The sequence below is a fragment of the Oncorhynchus mykiss genome, chromosome 6 (genome assembly GCF_013265735.2).
Source record: "Oncorhynchus mykiss isolate Arlee chromosome 6, USDA_OmykA_1.1, whole genome shotgun sequence".
Classification (NCBI taxonomy): Eukaryota; Metazoa; Chordata; class Actinopteri; order Salmoniformes; family Salmonidae; genus Oncorhynchus; species Oncorhynchus mykiss.
This window is the reverse complement of record NC_048570.1, coordinates 26,223,148-26,241,900: the sequence shown is the minus strand read 5'-3', so window position 1 is coordinate 26,241,900 and position 18,753 is coordinate 26,223,148. Positions and strand designations below refer to the sequence as shown.

Sequence of the window (18,753 nt, the reverse complement as noted above, 5' to 3'; positions counted from 1 at the left end):
CACAGTGCTGTATTGGACGGCTGAGAGTGAAGTCCCAGGTAACACGTCCCGACACTGTAACTGTCACCATTGAGCTAGCGGCTCTGAAGTCAGTGCCTGAGTTCTGTAGGTCATGAGGCTTGTAGACGTGGCCCTTTGTGATAAAGCTGTGATGTGACATGGTGCCACCTGAGTTGATGTCTCTGGCTCAGCATTCATGCATTTGTTTTGGTTGTCTCCATTTTTCTTTTTGCACTGTACTGTTTGCGATACAACATTGTGAGCCAATGTTATTGGAGCGTGCAGAATGACAACCCATTTAGTCTAATCATTGCTAGTCCTCTTCACATTCTTTCCCTTTAAATATCAGTCCTGTAGGATACGTCTGTTATCTGGACACATCCCGTTTGTCTAGTTGACACGTTATTAGGATGAGCCTCACCTGCTTATTTGTACAAATATATATACACTTACTGTATATATTGATATTTTATCATGTGTATATATCTATGATCTTATTTCTCCATTGCGGTCTGGCAGTCGTATTATTTCAGCCATGTTGGTTTTATTTACCACTCTTTTCCTTTGCTATTTTCATGCAGTAAAAAGATGGATAAATCTCCTTCGTTTTGTTCAGTGATATGATGCTATGCTACGGTATGCATCTCTCCTCTGCATTGTTAGTCAGAAAATACCTTGTATAAACACATGCTGTCATGAAACACTGCTGTGTGAAGTGAGTCATGATGGGACTGTGGTCCAGAGATGGTGAGAGGAGAGCGTAGCTGCACTTCTCCTAGCTCACTCATTATGCCCTCTCCACAGCTCCGATAGCAGCCTTACGGAAAAGGGACAAGCAGGAGAAAGACAATATGGGCCATGAACGTGTCCCACAAGGTCTGTCCTGATTTACTGTCATTGCACTCAGATATGGCTGAATCACGGGGAAAGGAATTGGGCATGTTTCCCATGGTGGGTTTAATCCAAATGTGCCTGTGGTGTCTCCTGTGTGTGTCAGACGACCCTCTGTCCAGGAACTCCCAGGCCCAGGCAGCAGAAGACATCCTTGACAAGTACAGGAACATCAAGAGGACCAGTCCCAGTGAAGGAGCCACTGCTGCAGCCTACGACGCCACAGGTCAGTGTCTTTCTCGCTCAGGTACACCCACTCACACACACGTTAAATCAATTTGAGCGTGTGAATGTGTTGTACACAGAGTTGTGTGGAGAGGAGTGTGTGCACAACTCCCCCAGAGACGAAGCTCTGCAGAACATGTCCACAGACGACCTGCCAGACTCAGCCAGCCAGACAGCCCAGCAACACGATTCCAACAAGTTCTCATTCAGGTCAGCCAACGCTCACCAACTCACAGGAATTACACAGCTAGGATTTTGATAATAGTAATAATAAGATCTTTGTTTATGCATCAGATTTCATGTGATGCTTAATTAGCCAGAAGTGCTTCAGAGGCAAAAGACAGAGTGATAAGACTGTCAAACCAAATCTACATTTGGCTATTTTTTTTTACTCATATTTTGCAGTGATGCAAAGAAGAAGTTGAGGCTGGCCTTGTGTTCAGCAGAGTCTGTGGCCTTCCCTCTCATGGCTCCTGCCACCACACGCAATGGGCTGCCTGACCACACAGACTTTGAAGGTACCAGACGAGCTACTGTAAAAAATCACTAAATCTGTTTTGCACATTCTATCATCACTGTTCATATTATATCTGACCACATTCATTCCTGTAAGTAAGCCATCCCACTACACGTTTACCATCAGGGCACGGCCACACACAATAGAAAGTGAAATCCTTTGAAATTATTACATTTGAAATCCATAAGAGACAAGCTTCTGTAGTCATCAGTCACATCCGCATGTCAGGGGGGAGCAGGGAAGGCTGATCTGATTACAGCAGTAGCCCTTCTCCCACTGAGGGGCCTGCGTATCTGACCCACCGCCATCTCCCTCCCGTCTCCTTCCCAGACAACGAGATCGTGTGCTTCCTGAAGGTCCAGCTGGCGGAGGCCATCAACCTGCAGGATAAGAACCAGATGGCCCAGATCCAGGAGACCACGCGCTGCGTCAGCCGCTTCGACGCACGCACCTGCAAGAAGCTGCTGGCTGCCATTGCTGAGGATTACAGGTAACTATGGAGGAAGACAGACATGCTGCCGAAGGACCACTGCACATTCACCTCTTCTACTGCAAGGACGTAGTTCTGTGGCATAGTTGGTTGTGTTGTTTTGTTTGAAATACCTGTGTGTATGTAATTTGAAAGGATAAAAGAAACATTTTGGTAGACTATCAATGAATGTTGCGTGTACTGTCTTATTTCACTGGTATTATCTCAGATCAACAATTTTGTCACTGAACACAACTGTTAATAAGCATAATCCATAATGCCTGTGTGTGTGTGTCCGTTGTACCCTCCGGTAGGAAGCGGGCACCCTACATAGCTTATCTGACGCGGTGTCGGCAGGGTCTGCAGACATCCCATGCCCACCTGGAGAGGCTGCTGCAGAGGGTGCTGAGGGACAAGGAGGTAGCTAACCGCTACTTCACCACAGTCTGTGTTCGCCTCCTACTGGAACACATGGAGGCGAAGTCCCTGGACTTCATCAAAGGTCTTTGCCGCTTATTACGGACACAATCACTGTGATATTGTAACCATTAATCTACTCATGTTGTCTCTGCTAGTTGATTGTCTGCTGAATGGCCATAGAGTGGAATTCAAAATACAGACACTAATATTCAACCTAACTACCTGCACCAAACTGCAGTGAGTCAATCTGTAACCCCCCCCCCCAGCCTTCCAGGGGTGCACAGCGTCAGACGACAAGACGGCGGCGGTGGAGGACTTCCTGCGCTACCTGTACGGGGCCATGGCCCATGATGCCATCTGGCAGTACGCCAGCGAGGATCAGCTGCAGGATGCCCAGATGGCCATCGAGCGCAGCGTCATGAACCGCATCTTCAAGCTGGCCTTCTACCCCAACCAGGACGGGGACATCCTGAGAGACCAGTGAGTAACGGTGACCGCCGCCGCCACCTCACCTCCGTCACACAGCCCCAGCCTCGGTGTAGCTGCAACCCCTGACGCTATCAAATGACCCAGAATCCTCTCCTCCTCCTCTGATGCTACTGTAGCAGCAGTATCTTTGACATATTTGAATAACCAATACCCTGTATTGCTATGTTATGTGTCTATTGCTCTCTACATCCATGTTTCCCCCTCTAGGCTTCTTCAGGAACACATAGCACGTCTCTCAAAAGTGGTGACAGCGAATCACAAAGCTCTTCAAATCCCAGAGGTAATGCCCCACAGATTTGTATCCCCCAACTGTCCGTCAAAGTCTGAGATGTTTTGTGTTGATGTTTTGGAGCTCTTACAGATTTGACATGCTGGATGCTTTTTCCTGTGTGGCTCCAGGTGTATGCGAGGGAGGCTCCCTGGCCGTCTGCCCAGTCAGAGATCCGGACCATCAGTGCCTACAAGACCCCTCGGGACAAAGTGCAATGTATTTTACGCATGTGTTCCACCATCATGAATCTCCTGAGTCTGGCCAACGAGGACTCTGTCCCTGGAGCTGACGATTTTGTCCCTGTGCTCGTCTTTGTCCTGATAAAGGTGAGCATCCATCGCAAACTGATATAAAGTTACTCTGAGATGTTTACAACAACATATTCACTTTAGATAATGAAAATTGATACCTCATTAAACCACATCTTTAATTTCACAAACATGGTTATTAAAATGATAGGCTTTGCCTGAAGTATGACCCTCATCTCCCTAAAATGCAGAATGTAAAACTGAATCCTTAGCAGAACTTCTGACAATTCCTTCTCACCTAGACAACTGCATAGTAAATGTGTAGTAGCATAAAGATCTTGCTGTATGATAACTTGTATGGACATATTTACATACGGCATTACGGTATTATACATGGCGGACGTGTGGCTCTCTCCGTGGTTAATGTGAGCCCCCTCCCTCCAGGCAAACCCGCCTTGCCTGCTGTCCACTATTCAGTACATCAATAATTTCTACGCCAGCCGGCTGAGTGGGGAGGAGTGCTATTGGTGGATGCAGTTCACCGCGGCAGTGGAATTCATTAAGACCATCGACGATCGCAAGTGAAGCAGAACGAACAGCCACCTGTATGGGCAGACCGTGGTGAAGGAGACTGGACTGGGAGACTTCCCAACCAACTGCTCCCTCTCTCTCTGCTCCCCACAGCCACCAGGACCACACCCTGTCTGCTGTCTGTTTGTATAGCTGTACATAGTCAGAGACTGAGAGTATATATGATTATTAAGCTGGCAAAATCCAGGTTTTACAGTAGAGAAAAAGGCCTTGGAAAAATGGCAGATGTTAACTTTGAACTTAAACTAATTAGGTGTTTTTTCCTTTCATCTTTTGGGTCTCCTTAGTCATGGTGAGGTGTGGGGGTCTGTATCCAAAGTGTTCTATCTTAAGTTATGATTCTGATGTTAAATTTACTGATAAAGCTTCTAATCAGATGAAAGGGAACCATGTTTCCTAGAGATGATCTCAGATAAATGTAGTGGAAGGGGATTTCAAGTAGGTGATGGAAGTTCTTCCTTGTTAAATTGTGCAATCTTTCCCCTGAAATACTTATGCTTATGCATTGTATCCTGGGGAATCACAAAACTCAATAGATACTGAGTATTCGTGACTCAATACATTATAAGATCAATCCAATATACTAATGTTTCTATTTTTAACGCTACCACATTGATAATAGGGTAACTTTTTTTTCATCAAATGTAAACAAATGTAGTCATTTCAGTTCATCCTTTCCTAAATACTTATTTTTATGTGGCAATTTTGACACAAGGGACCACATATTTATATATGAAATAAAATGTATGTATTTATTTCATTCTATTTAATGCTTTTAAACAAAAAACAAAAAACAAAAAAATATATAGTGTTAGGACAAGGAGCAGTGTTGTCCTTGGACTGAAAAGCCCCCAGGATGAGATATCAGTAGCACTGCTTATTTGGAAATACTGAAAATGAGTGCCTTGAGGGGCGTTTTGTGTAAGTCTATTCATTTTCTATATATTCTTGAGTATGAGGGTTCTGCTCTTTATTTTCCATAAACGATTGGCATTACTCTCCCACCCCATTATCACCAATGAGCCCCACAGCCTCTTTTTAAGAAACCTCTGTCCAACCTCTATGCTGGGAGTGACCTCTGAGGAGGACAGGCAGTGTGTGGAGCACCGCTGGTTGTTTCAGTTAATTCCCTTTGCACTCATTTCCTTCCCATTACCGTTATGCCCTTGAATATCCAAGATTCTACCTCAGTTAGAACCAATGAACCTGCAATTTATTTTTGGGCACAAGTCTTTAACATTGGTTGGATAGAAAGAATAATGGAACAGGTATTCACTGTTCAAGGGGCTTCTATAGCATCTTCCCCTGCTACAATGAAGCATACTAGTATGTAATATTTTTATTTTAGGCGGGTCAAAGTAACCTTTAGTATTCAAGGTAGTAAAGCATTTCCAAGCGAATAAAGTTAGGTATTTCTGTAGTTGAATGCATGTATGTTTCAGCATAGAGCAGACAGACTAGTGATTGGATTAGCTCTACCTCACATGATCAAGAAAGGGACTCTTCACGCATATGCTCGCGTGGATTATTTTATTTATTATACAATTTTAGAGCGCAGGGATATTCCAGTTTCATAATTTTCTTCCACTTACAGGCATGTTGCTCCTCTGCCTGTTCTGTGTCAGGGGCTCCCGAGTGTCAGTGGTCTAAAGCACTGCATCTCAGTGCTAGAGGTGTCACTACAGACCCTGGTCCAATTCCAGGCTGTATCACATCCGGCCATGATTGGGAGTCCCATAGGGCGGCGCACAATTGGCCTAGCGTTGTTAGGGTGTGGCCGGTGTAGGCCGGCATTGTAAATAAGAATTTGTTCTTAACTGACGTGCCTAGTTAAATAAAGGTTTAAAAAAAAAGAAGGGGGAAAAAAACTTTAAAAATCACTTGCAGCCAAAGTCATCAAAACTCAAACTCCTGTTCTGTTTTCATTGCAGCTACAAAAGAAGGAACACACTGTTTGCGCGCTTAGTATTGTGCCAAGTGTTTTGTCTTATTTGATGTGTTAAATGACTGCTTTCATATCACATGAATAGACAGCACAACAAAAAGAACAAACAATCAGAATACTGACATGTTACTGACCGCTGGAAAAAGGCTGTGATGGGCGTAAGAGGGCGTATGTTGAATGTGTGAGAGGTTGGTCTGTTAAACGAGTGCATCTGCTCCGTCTCCTCTTGCACTGTCTTATAGGATGGTCTTCTTACTGTAGCTACAGTACTACACGAGCAGGTAGTCCTTGCTGGTAAAAAAAATCTCTATAAATACTTCTATTTTCCAACTCAGGCCAGGTATGAAAGGGTTGAGAAGAATGAGGCTTGGTTTTCTTTTGAGTCTGTGACCCTGATGTCATTTATTTTTAAAAGTTCAGAGCTAAATTACTCTTGAGTTTTTGTACGGGGTTAGCGACGCTTGAGCCCTACATTCTACAAGCAGAACATTTGACATGTTTTCTACTTCCCTGCTCTTTAGTAATGAGTTGCACTCATTTGAACTAATGCCTCTGACATTAAAATACTCTAATTGAGGTGATTATATGGGTAGTTTAGCTAGGTCTTACTGTTAGTCATAAGGACACACATTTATAAGCAATCTCTAAAGGTGGGATATGTTTGTTTTCTCCCCATTCCCGGACTTCTCTTCCTGGTTTTTGAGGAATATGTGTGTACAGCATCTACCGTTTTAAATACACCTCTGCTAAATAGATGATACTGTTGTCTAACCTGTTTGAAAACACACCATGTACTATGTCACCAAATGCAGATAGACTGTATCTATAAGTGTTTGTGGTGTCACTTTAGAGGTACTGTACAGTACAGACCAAATGTGAAACAATCTGGACCTGAATAGTGTTTCAATGTTCCCTTATACATATCAGTGACTCTTTTTAATAGCTAAAAAAAAATAATACAACCAGCCTTAGTGTCTGACCTGAGTGATACTGTTCATACACAGTGACAGAATACCTCTTATTGTGAAGTTCAAGTACACATCCTAACATTGAGAAGAAGTCTGTACTATAGCCTGATTTAGCATTGATTGTACAAGTAGACCGTTGGTGGACAAAGAGACACTTGTCTATGAAATCTGGTCTTCAAAGCTTAGGCAGAATAATACATTTGACATTTGTAAGCTTGCACAATTATGACATATGCAGAGGGGTAGGCGATCTGTCTTTAATGTGATTAATGTATTATATACTTCTTAAACTATTAAACAGTCATTTTTCTGTTACTCAGTATCCTGTTATTTGTTTGCATGCAAAAATGTGTGAAGGCTCTAATGGAGGGATGTTGTAGTCTCGTTTTTTTTGTTTCATATTCTGTGGCTTTGTAATTCAGATTTAGCTTCAGAGAAATTCTGACATTCAGGCTGCACAATAAATGGTGCATGTTGACCGTATTTTTGCATGGAACATAATTGTTGGAGAGGGCAACAGAGCAAGATCATCCTATCTCGGCAGCGCCACATAGCAACGTCTAACCAAACATTTAATTACTGCTGACAAGTGTACGGCAGATTTGTAATTGGAGATTTCTCATCTAAAAGCGTCGCTTCACACACAGCCTTCTCTAATAGTAATCTTTCTTACAAAAAAAAGTCCTCGGAGTGGCTTGCATCTCCTGATAATATCTCTCAATTGTTAATTTAAATTCAAATGTTCTGTGCAGTTAATTAGTTGGATTAATTAACCAATGGCAAAATTGGCCTGGTTTAGAGTCTTTTTGTTTGTGATACATGGTTGATTTCCGATACATTGAGAATGAGGTCTTTGTTTCCCCAATCACTGCTTGCCCATGATCCCAATGTGATCATATCCTGCATTACACAGCTCTCTGGCTGTATGGGCAACAGCTACGTTTCATTATATACTATATTTTTGTTAAAGTTTGATGCAAAAAATGCTTGCTGTTTTATTATTTGAGGGATGAAGTGGAGAAAATGTGGACTTGGCTTCTCTGACGCAACTCTTGTTTCACATTGATGTCAGATTGTTGCATGAGGATATAAACAGCCCTGGAGCCTGGCCCAGATGGCTCTGGAATAACAGATGATCAGTCCAGCGGTGCTTGTGCATGACTACTAGGGGAACTGTGGAATGCCATATATCTCCCCTCACTCGCTCCACTATATTACCTTGAGTAGTTAAATGCTAAATGTGTTAGGTCTATAGAAAACAATCCTGAGATGCTGACCAGTTGCACTCTCTATAACCACTGTGATTATTATTTGACCCCGCCGGTCATCAATAAACATTTGAACATTTTGAAGAACAATCTGGCCTTAATGGCCATGTACATATAATCTCCACCCGGCACAGCCAGAAGAGGACTGGCCACCCCTCAGAGCCTGGTTCCTCTCTAGATTTCTTCCGGTGTTCCTGCCTTTCTATGGAGTTTTCCTAACGACCGTGCTTCTACATCTGCATTGCATGCTGTTTGGGGTTTTAGGCTGGTTTCTGTATAAGCACTTTGTGACATCTGCTGATGTAAAAAATGGCTTGATAAATATATTTGAAATTTGATTACCAGAATGTATTAATCTACACAGAGCGTACAAAACATTAGGAAGACCTTCCTTTTGCCCTCAGAACAGCCTCAATTCGTTGGGGTATGGACTCAACAAGGTGTCAAATGCTTTCCACAGGGATGCTGGCCCATGTTGACTCCAACACACAGTTGTGTCAAGTTGGCTGGATATCCTTTGGGTGGTGGACCATGCTTCATAAACACAGCAACGTTGCAGTTCTTGACACTTTAACTGGTGTGCCTGACCTACTACCATTCCCCTTTCAAAGACACTTAAGTATTTTGTCTTGCCCATTCACCCTCTAAATGGCACACACACAATCCATGTCTCAAGGCTTAACAATACTTCTTGAACCTGTCACCTCCCCTTCATCTACACTGATTGAAGTGGATTTAACATCAATAAGGGATAATAGATTTCACCTGGATTCACCTGGTCAGTCTGTCATGGAAAGAGCCAGCCTGGTCTCAAGGACGAGACGTAACATAGTAAATGTAAATCCAGGACACTCAAATTAATATACACTACTCAAAAAAATAAAGGGAACACTAAAATAACACATCCTAGATCTGAATTAATGAAATATTCTTATTAAATACTTTTTTCTTTACATAGTTGAATGTGCTGACAACAAAATCACACTGGAGTCACACTCAAAGTGGAAAACCACACTACAGGCTGATCCAACTTTGATGTAATGTCCTTAAAACAAGTCAAAATGAGGCTCAGTAGTGTGTGTGGCCTCCACGTGCCTGTATGACCTCCCTACAACACCTGGGCATGCTCCTGATGAGGTGGCGGATGGTCTCCTGATGGATCTCCACCCAGTCCTGGACTAAAGCATCCGCCAACTCCTGGACAGTCTGTGGTGCAACGTGGCATTGGTGGATGGAGCGAGACATGATGTCCCAGATGTGCTCAATTGGATTCAGGTCTGGGGAACGGGTGGGCCAGTCCATAGCATCAATGCCTTCCTCTTGCAGGAACTGCTGACACACTCCAGCCACATGAGGTCTAGCATTGTCTTGCATTAGGAGGAACCCAGGGCCAACCGCACCAGCATATGGTCTCACAAGGGGTCTGAGGATCTCATCTCGGTACCTAATGGCAGTCAGGCTACCTCTGGCGAGCACATGGAGGGCTGTGCGGCCCCCCAAAGAAATGCCACCCCACACCATGACTGACCCACCGCCAAACCGGTCATGCTGGAGGATGTTGCAGGCAGCAGAACGTTCTCCACGGCGTCTCCAGACTTTCACGTCTGTTATATGTGCTCAGTGTGAACCTGCTTTCATCTGTGAAGAGCACAGGGCGCCAGTGGCGAATTTGCCAATCTTGGTGTTCTCTGGCAAATGCCAAACGTCCTGCACGGTGTTGGGCTGTAAGCACAAACCCCACCTGTGGACGTCGGACCCTCATACCACCCTCATGGAGTCTGTTTCTGACCGTTTGAGCAGACACATGCACATTTGTGGCCTGCTGGAGGTCATTTTGCAGGGCTCTGGCAGTGCTCCTCCTGCTCCTCCTTGCACAAAGGCGGAGGTAGCGGTCCTGCTGCTGGGTTGTTGCCCTCCTACGGCCTCCTCCACGTCTCCTGATATACTGGCCTGTCTCCTGGTAGCGCCTCCATGCTCTGGACACTACGCTGACAGACACAGCAAACCTTCTTGCCACAGCTCGCATTGATGTGTCATCCTGGATGAGCTGCACTCCCTGAGCCACTTGTGTGGGTTGTAGACTCTGTCTCATGCTACCACTAGAGTGAAAGCACCGCCAGCATTCAAAAGTGACCAAAACATCAGCCAGGAAGCATAGGAACTGAGAAGTGGTGTGTGGTTATCACCTGCAGAACAACTACTATTTTGGGGGTGTCTTGCTAATTGCCTATAATTTCCACCTGTTGTCTATTCGATTTGCACAACAGCATGTGAAATTTGTCAATCAGTGTTGCTTCCTATGTGGACAGTTTGATTTCACAGAAGTGTGATTGACTTGGAGTTACATTGTGTTGTTTAAGTGTTCCCTTTATTTTTTTGAGCAGTGTATGTTAGGTATGGTTACATAAGACAGATGGTTACTTAATGAAAAAACAAAAGTACAGTGGTTGGTTGGAGTGAACGGGTGGGCTAATAATGTGAACGTCCAGCAACCCAGAGGTTGCAGGTTCAAATCTCATCATGGACAATTTTAGCTAATTAGCAACTTTTCAACCACTTCCTACTTTTTCACCAGTTTGCAACTACTTAGCATGTTAGCTAACCCTTCCCCTAACCTTAACCCTTTTAGCTAACTGTTCCCATAACTCTTTAACCTGACTCCTAACCTTAACCCCTAGTCTAGCTAATGCTAGCTACCTAGCTCAATAGTGTCTGTCATGCAGCTCTGAACACAGTGAACTCTGATCAGGGTTAATTCTGACTCTCTTTTTGATTATTTCTTTTACAACTTGCTTGGTATCAATAGTATATCTCACCAGTCACTCTTTGAGAAAGACAGACACATTTATGCTGTATTGTAGGCATCCACTGTGCTCATTTACCTTTTGTAATGGAAATTAGGCCTACCCAAACTATGGGATCTTAGGGCAATGGATGTTTTCTTACTGTATACTGGACATGCTTACTGCACTTGCCTTTTAACGACGTGGTAAATCAATAATCTGAAAAGTAGAGGTGCATATAGCCGTGAAGCTGTATCAAAGAAAATATTTTATTATCACAGTGTAATATGCTATAAATCAGAGCTACATGAATGTGTTGGCTCTGGCCAATGGAATGGCCATTTAATGTGGCGTGCCGTCGCTCTCCTGCAGATGGCAGACGCATCATTCTTGACGACGGTCTCCTGAGCTGAGCTTAGACAAAGAACACCAGAGACCTATGGAACATTACCACATTAAAAGTCTATGGACACATGAATGTTAGTTAATGTAAATTATATCCTTGAGAGTGAATGAGGATTATACACATATATATATATATATAAAATAATAAACAAAAACCATGGATAAAAAAAGTGTTATAAAGTTAAACTAAATTTGGAAATCCTCTTATTACTACTACTAATATTATTGTCTCTACTTATAGGTTTCATTTATTAAACAAACAAAACATTACTTTTGTTGTGTAGCCCAATGTTTTTTTTTTTTGTAGCCTAATTATTCAAGATTCTATCAAAGTCCCTAAGGATAGAAGAAAACTTATTACAAGTAATGGACTACCGACAAAGACAAAAAACTACTTAGTAAGTGTCCATAACATTAAAACCTGTATTTGGTCTTAAACCAAATTGATGTGAACCGCAGAAAGGCTTTTAGTTTGGTCACAAGTGAATCCATCAATTGGCGCCACCTAATCTAATAGTAATAATGAAAGGTGTGCGTCCCCATTCATTTGGGTAACTCACCATTAGCGTTGCACTCTCACAAAAATCGCCACAGTATTTTCAAATTAATGCATATTACCATCACAAGCAGTACATTTAAATTACTGGGTGAACAGACATAATCAATAATCATTTGCATACACATAGGTCTACATTTGTTGTCGACACGGTCTCGCAAGTCTCCCATATTCCTAACTACTTTTCATTCAAGCATTCAAATGGTCAAACGGTCGACGGTGGCATTGCGAAACTCCCCATCTAACTCCAGAAGTTTACATTTCTATATTTTTTTTAAATCATAGCACACCACTGTCCAAATAAATTGGAAATTGGACAGTGTGTGTGTGGTTTCAAAATGGTAGCCATTAATATTTTTGTTAAAATGTTCAAAACCCTGTATGCAAGCTTTTCATCCCCTCTTTTCTAATACTAAACTAGCTTCTACATCTGGAGATGTAGTGAAGAGAAATTGAATAAGCAATATGCCCACTATGAGAAGTAGGCAGGTGATCATGAGGAATCCTTTCACTGAGGAGAAAACAGCAAAAGGCAGCGGCAAATCAATTAAATGAAAGGGGAACCTAGATGTCAATATGTCAAATACACATTAAAACCTAAATGAAATAGCCAGGAGGATGCTTGGAGACAAGCAGATTAAAACTCAGGAGGATACAGTCTCTGTGCCTGGGGTGATAACAGACATAAATAATAAAACTCAGCTTTCTTCTCTGAGATAATTCCCACCCAAAATATACAGACTGGGAATGTATCGGCAATGTGATGGAGATCTCCCACTGGTATGATAAAATCAAATCAAATGTTATTTGTCACATGCTTTGTAGATAACCAGTGTAGACTAACAGTGAAATGCTTACTTATGGGTCCATTTCCAACAATGCAGAGTTAAAGATTATGTTTAAAAAATAAATATAGAAATAGTGACACAAGGAATAAAAATGCACAGTGAATAAATAATCAAATAAGTAAAAATAACATGGCTATACTGTATATAGGGAGTAGAAAATAACATGGCTATACTGTATATAGGGAGTAGAAAATAACATGGCTATACTGTATATAGGGAGTAGAAAATAACATGGCTATACTGTATACAGGGAGTAGAAAATAACATGGCTATACTGTATATAGGGAGTAGAAAATAACATGGCTATATACAGAGAATACCCGTACTGAGTCGATGTGCAGGGGTACGAGGTAATTGAGGTATCTATGTACTGTACATATAGGCAGGGGTAAGTGACTAGGCAACAGGATAGATCATAGTCAGTAGCAGCAGCGTACAATATGTGCTGAGGGTGAAATTGTGTGGCGTCAGTATGCATGTGTGTGCATGTTATGTGTGTGTGTGACGAGACCAATGTGTATGCATGGACCATGATAGAGCCTTAGTGATGTGGATACCGTTGAAAGCTCAGCACTCATGTCAATAGACTCAATCATGGTACATACTATTTCACTACTAAATCATGAAAGAACCTGTGGTATTGAGGCATAATATTTTAAATTTATTTCAACATGATCAAGAAAATAATTAAAATGTATAGTATTTGTTGTTAGTTGTATAGTTGTTAGTTGTTGTTAGTTGTATAGTATTTGAGTTGTTCAAGTTCATGTTTAAATAAAGCTGTAGCCTATATAACTTAGAAATTCAATGTCTGATACACACACACACACACACAAAAGTATGTGGACACCCGCTTCAAATTAGTGGATTTGGCCATTTCAGCCACAATAGTTGCTGACAGGTGTATAAAATTGAGCACACAGCCATGCAATCTCCATAGACAAACATTGGCAGTAGAATGGCCCATACTGAAGAACTCAGGGATTTAATGTGGCAGTGTCATAGGATGCCACCTTTCCAACAAGTCAGTTTTCTACCCTGCTAGAGCTGCCTGGTCAACTTTAAGTGCCATTATTGTGAAGTGGAAATGTCTGGAGCAAGAGAGGCTCAGACGCGAAATGGTAGGCCAAACAAGCTCACAGAATGGGACCGCCCCGTGCTGAAGCACATAAAAATTCTGTCCTCGGTTGCAAAAACTCACTACAGAGTTCCAAAATGCCTCTTGAAGCAACGTCAACACAATAACTGTTTGTTGGGAGCTTCATGAAATGGGTTTCTATGGCGAGCAGCCACACACAAGCCTAAGATCACTATGCGCAATGCCAAGCATTGGCTGGAGTGGTGTAAATCTCGCGTTGGACTCTCTGGAGTGATTCACCATCTGGCAGTTAGACAGACAAATCTGGGTTTGGCCATTGCCAGGAGAACACTACCTGCCCAAATCCTAGTGCCAACTGTAAAGTTTGGTGGAAGAGGAAAAAAGATCTGGGTCTGTTTTTCATGGTTTGTGCTAGGCCCCTTAGTTCCAGTGAAGGGAAATCTTATTACTTTCTAGACTATTCTGTGCTTCCAACTTTGTGGCAACAGTTTGGGGTTATTCCCTTTCCTGTTTCAGCATGACAATGCCCCCGTGCACCAAGCGAGGTCAATACAGAAATGGTTTGTCATGATCGTTGTGGAAAAACTTGACTGGCCTTCAGAGCCCTGACCTCAACCCCATCGAACACCTTTGGGATGAATTTAAATGCCGTCTTTGAGCCAGGCCTAATCGCCCAATATCAGTGCCCGGCCTCACTAATGCTCGTGGCTGAATGGAAGTAAGTCCCTGCAGCAATGTTCCAACATCTAGTGGACCACCTTCCCAGAAGAGTGGAGGCTGTTATCACAGCGAAGGGGGTTGCATCATTTTGGAATGAGATGTTCAACGAGCAGGTGTTCACATACTTTGTCATGTAGTGTAGGTTCCTTTGTGCACTGAATAGTATTAGGAATTGTGTCAAGTACAGCTGTCCGTGTGGTTAGAGCATAGGGCAAGTTCAAAGTTGCACTTAACTTAGTTTCTTAAGCAAGCTTTCTATGCATGTGTAATCACCCATGGAAACAAGAATTAGATGCGCTTAGCCAGCATTATGTTAATGAAAACAAATAAAATTACCCTTTGGACTTGACAGTTAAAAGGTGCACAAATCTCTTTTTCATACATAGCATTCACATAAATGGCAACAGTAAGGTGCTGCCATTACTGTACAGGCACTTTCCTTTGTTCTTGCAATTAAGCAGCATAGTTAGGGAGACAAAAATCCCCTGGAGAGAGAGACCACAAGGCATTTCCTGAAGCATACATTTCTGATCCTTCTAAATTAATTGAACTGATGTTTGAGAAAACCCCGTTTGTAACAATATACAGTTGTGAATAATGTGTGTCAAAAACCAGTTTCTTTGGATCCCAGGCCAACACAGACAAATGTAAGGTTAAGGGTTTGTAATGTAACACATGTCTGGGTTCACACCAACCATACATTCAGTCCCAGAGATAGTCCATGTTGCTGGAGGGTTGTTAAAATGGCCACCACCACCACCCTTGTCTCTCATCTGCAGTTGTTTTGTTTGTTCGTCGGTATTCAGTTGGCAGTCGTTCCTCATCGTCGATTGTCATAAAGCATCTGTGGCATCCAGCCAATGGTCCAGTCCAGTGCAGGCGACAGAGGGGGGAGAAGAAGACATGCATGAGCAGGGAGCCATTCTGAGCAGACGTATTCGACCACGCTCACATGCATGAGTACCCTTTGGTTGCAAAGTCATCGCCGTGTGGCGCTGATGACAGCCGTTTTAATGTGGTCTTCCTCTAGCAACTCCAGAGTGAACTGGAAGCTTCTTTTTAAGGTGCCCAGATAGCTTGTTAGTTGATCAGGCTCAGGTGTGGCAGACCTGGGACAACTCCTGTCTCCAAGGAGACCAGCCAAGGGGAGTTTCCAATTGGGGGAAAAACAAGGGAAGGGAACACATGACGTGTGTGTGTGTGTGTGTGTGTTCAGTCAAAAAGTGATACTTATTTTTTTACATACTGTACCATTAATCAGTTACAGAAACTAGGCATGGTCCCACAATACTGTCATTATCTTCCTAAGTGCCACATACTATTTTTAACTGAATCATTTACACAAAAACATCAGCTACTGCGGCACACATGCTGTCCAGCAGGACATAGTGACAATGACTGGCCCTCAGAGTGAGTATGATCTGACAGAGCATGTGATGCTGCTACTGATTATGTTGATCTCTGTCAGGTTGGATATCATAGATAAGTTCAGAGCTGGAGCACGTACTTGACTGGGAGCATCAAATTGGTTAGATGATCACCTCACCCACACTCACCGAGGAGGGCTTGGGTACTGCCCCTGTACTTGTGTGACCTGCTTTGGTTATGCTGTCCATAAGCAACAGGTGATGGGCTTTTCTGGGTGTTGTCTGTGTCATTGGCCTCTGGTATGAGACGACGACTGGCTCTCATGACCCGGGGTGGACTGGCTGGCAACATGCCTGATCTAAAAGTGAGCTGTCCTATCATTGACATCAAGTGAACGGAAGATGTCATGTCATGTCTTCATCTTGTAAGGGTTCAAGCCACATTTCAGGAGTGATCTGTCATTGGAGAGAAGCAAGAGGACAAGTACATTAGAGTTTCTAGTTTGAGAAACAGACCTCAACTAACAGCTTTATTAAAACCTCTTAGGGCTAGGGGGCAGTGTTCGGAAGTTTGGATGAATGACATGCCCAAAGTAAACTGCCTGTTACTCAGCTAGGATATGCATATAATTGGTAGCATTGGATAGAAAACACTCTGACGTGTCTAAAATTGTTAAAATAATGTCTGTGAGTATAACAGAACTGATATGGCAGGCGAATACCTGAGGAAAAACCATCCGGAAAATGTTTTTCTGAGGTCACAGTCCATTTCAATACTTGTCTATGGGATATACAAATAAATAACTCCCAGATTGCAGTTCCCATGGCTTCCACTAGATGTCAACAGTCTTTAGAAAGGGTTTCAGGCTTGTTTTTTGAAAAATGATTGAGTAGTTGTAGTTTTGCAAAGGTGTCTCATTAGAAATGTAGTCTTGTTGCGCGCATGAATGAGGTGCGCGCTGTTCGTTATTTATCTTCCCTATTGAACATACTATTCTCCGTCTTAAATTGGATCATTTATTTAGATATTAGAGTACCTGAGGATTAATTAGAAACATTGTTTGACGTGTTTGGACGAACATTACTGGTAACTTTTTGGATTCGTTTGTATGCATATTGGATGAGTGAATTACTGAATCGAGCGCACAGACATTTTTGGGATATAAATAAGGACTTTATCAAACAAAACAACAATTTGTTGTGTAGCTGGTACCCTTGGGATTGCAAACAGAGGGAAATCTGCAAAGGTAAGTGATTTATTTTATCGCCATTTGTTACTTTTGTGACGCCTGTGCTGGTTTGGAAAAGTATTTTTGTGTGGGGCGCTGTCCTCAGATAATCGCATGGTATGCTTTCGCTGTAAAGCCTTTTTGAAATCTGACAAAGCGGTTGGATTAACAAGAAGTTAAACTTTTAAATGATGTAGAACACTTGAATGTTCATGAATGTTTATTATTACAATTTTGTCATTTGGATTTGGCGCTCTCCAGCTTCACCGGATGTTGTCGATTTTGATCCCGCTAGCAGGATCCATGTGCCAAGGTTAAATAGTACCCGCAAAACACCAGTCTCAACATCAACAGTGAAGAGGCAACTCCGGGATGCTTGCCCTCTAGGCAGAGTTCCTCTGTCCAGTGTCTGTGTTCTTTTGCCCATCTTAATCTTTTCTTTTTATTGGCCAGTCTGAGATATGGCTTTTTTTTGCAACTCTGCCTAGAAGGCCAGTATCCCGGAGTTGCCTTTTCACTGTTGACATTGAGACTGGTGTTTTGTGGGTACTATTTAATGAAGCTGCCAGTTGAGGACTTGTGAGGCATCTGTTTCTCAAACTAGACACTCTAATGTACTTGTCCTCTTGCTCAGTTGTGCACCGGAGCTCTGAACAACTCTAGACCACCTTTACTCCACACACAGAGACGCATACAAAGCTCTCCCTAGCCCTCCATTTGGCAAATCTGACCATAATTATATCCTCCTGATTCCTGCTTACAAGCAAAGACTAAAGCAGGAAGTACCAGTCACTCTCTCAATACAGAAGTGGTCAGATGATGCTACAGGACTGTTTTGCTAGCACAGAGTGGAATATGTTCAATAAGAGCATCGACAATGTCCTTCCCACAGTGACCGTATATACTTTTCCTGAACCAGAAGCCATGAATTACAGGCAACATCCGCACCGAGCTAAAGGCTAGAGCTGGCACTTTCAAGGAGCGGGACACTAATCCGGAAGTTTATAAGAAATCCTGCTATGCCCTCAGACGAACCATCAAACAGGCAAAACATCAATACAGGACTAAGATTGAATCCTACTACCTCGGCTCTAACACTCGTCGGATGTGGCAAGGCTTGAAAACTACTACGGACTCTAAAGGGAGACCCAGTCGCGAGCTGCCCAGTGAAGCGAGCCTACCAGATGAGCTAAATAACTTTTATGCTCACTTTGAGGCAAGCAACACTGAAGCATGCATGAGAGCACCAGCTGTTCCGGATGACTCTGAGATCACACTCTCCATAGCCGATGTGAGCAAGACCTTTAAACAGGACAACATTCACAAAGCCGCGGAGCCAGAAGGATTACCAGGACATGTACTCAAAGCATGCGCGGACCAACTGGCATGTGTCTTCATTGACATTTTCAACCTCTCCCTGGCCGAGTCTGTAATGTCAACATGT

At 42.8% G+C, this 18,753-nt stretch overlaps 1 protein-coding gene across 7 annotated transcripts in view; it reads left to right on the top strand.

The window, feature by feature from the left end:
- Nucleotides 1–7,349, top strand: part of LOC110525604 (GTPase-activating protein and VPS9 domain-containing protein 1) — a 29,484-nt gene extending 22,135 nt beyond the window's left edge. For all 7 annotated transcript variants that reach the window (XM_036979728.1, XM_036979730.1, XM_036979731.1 and 4 more), the window contains 10 exons: nucleotides 805–876; nucleotides 998–1,117; nucleotides 1,197–1,326; nucleotides 1,522–1,634; nucleotides 1,964–2,123; nucleotides 2,417–2,604; nucleotides 2,789–3,002; nucleotides 3,219–3,291; nucleotides 3,411–3,608; nucleotides 3,975–7,349. In XM_036979728.1, coding sequence (XP_036835623.1) covers nucleotides 805–876; nucleotides 998–1,117; nucleotides 1,197–1,326; nucleotides 1,522–1,634; nucleotides 1,964–2,123; nucleotides 2,417–2,604; nucleotides 2,789–3,002; nucleotides 3,219–3,291; nucleotides 3,411–3,608; nucleotides 3,975–4,115 — 1,409 coding nt within the window. In that variant the 3' untranslated portion in view covers nucleotides 4,116–7,349. The remainder of the gene's footprint in view (nucleotides 1–804; nucleotides 877–997; nucleotides 1,118–1,196; nucleotides 1,327–1,521; nucleotides 1,635–1,963; nucleotides 2,124–2,416; nucleotides 2,605–2,788; nucleotides 3,003–3,218; nucleotides 3,292–3,410; nucleotides 3,609–3,974) is intronic.
- The last annotated feature ends 11,404 nt before the right edge of the window (nucleotides 7,350–18,753 follow it).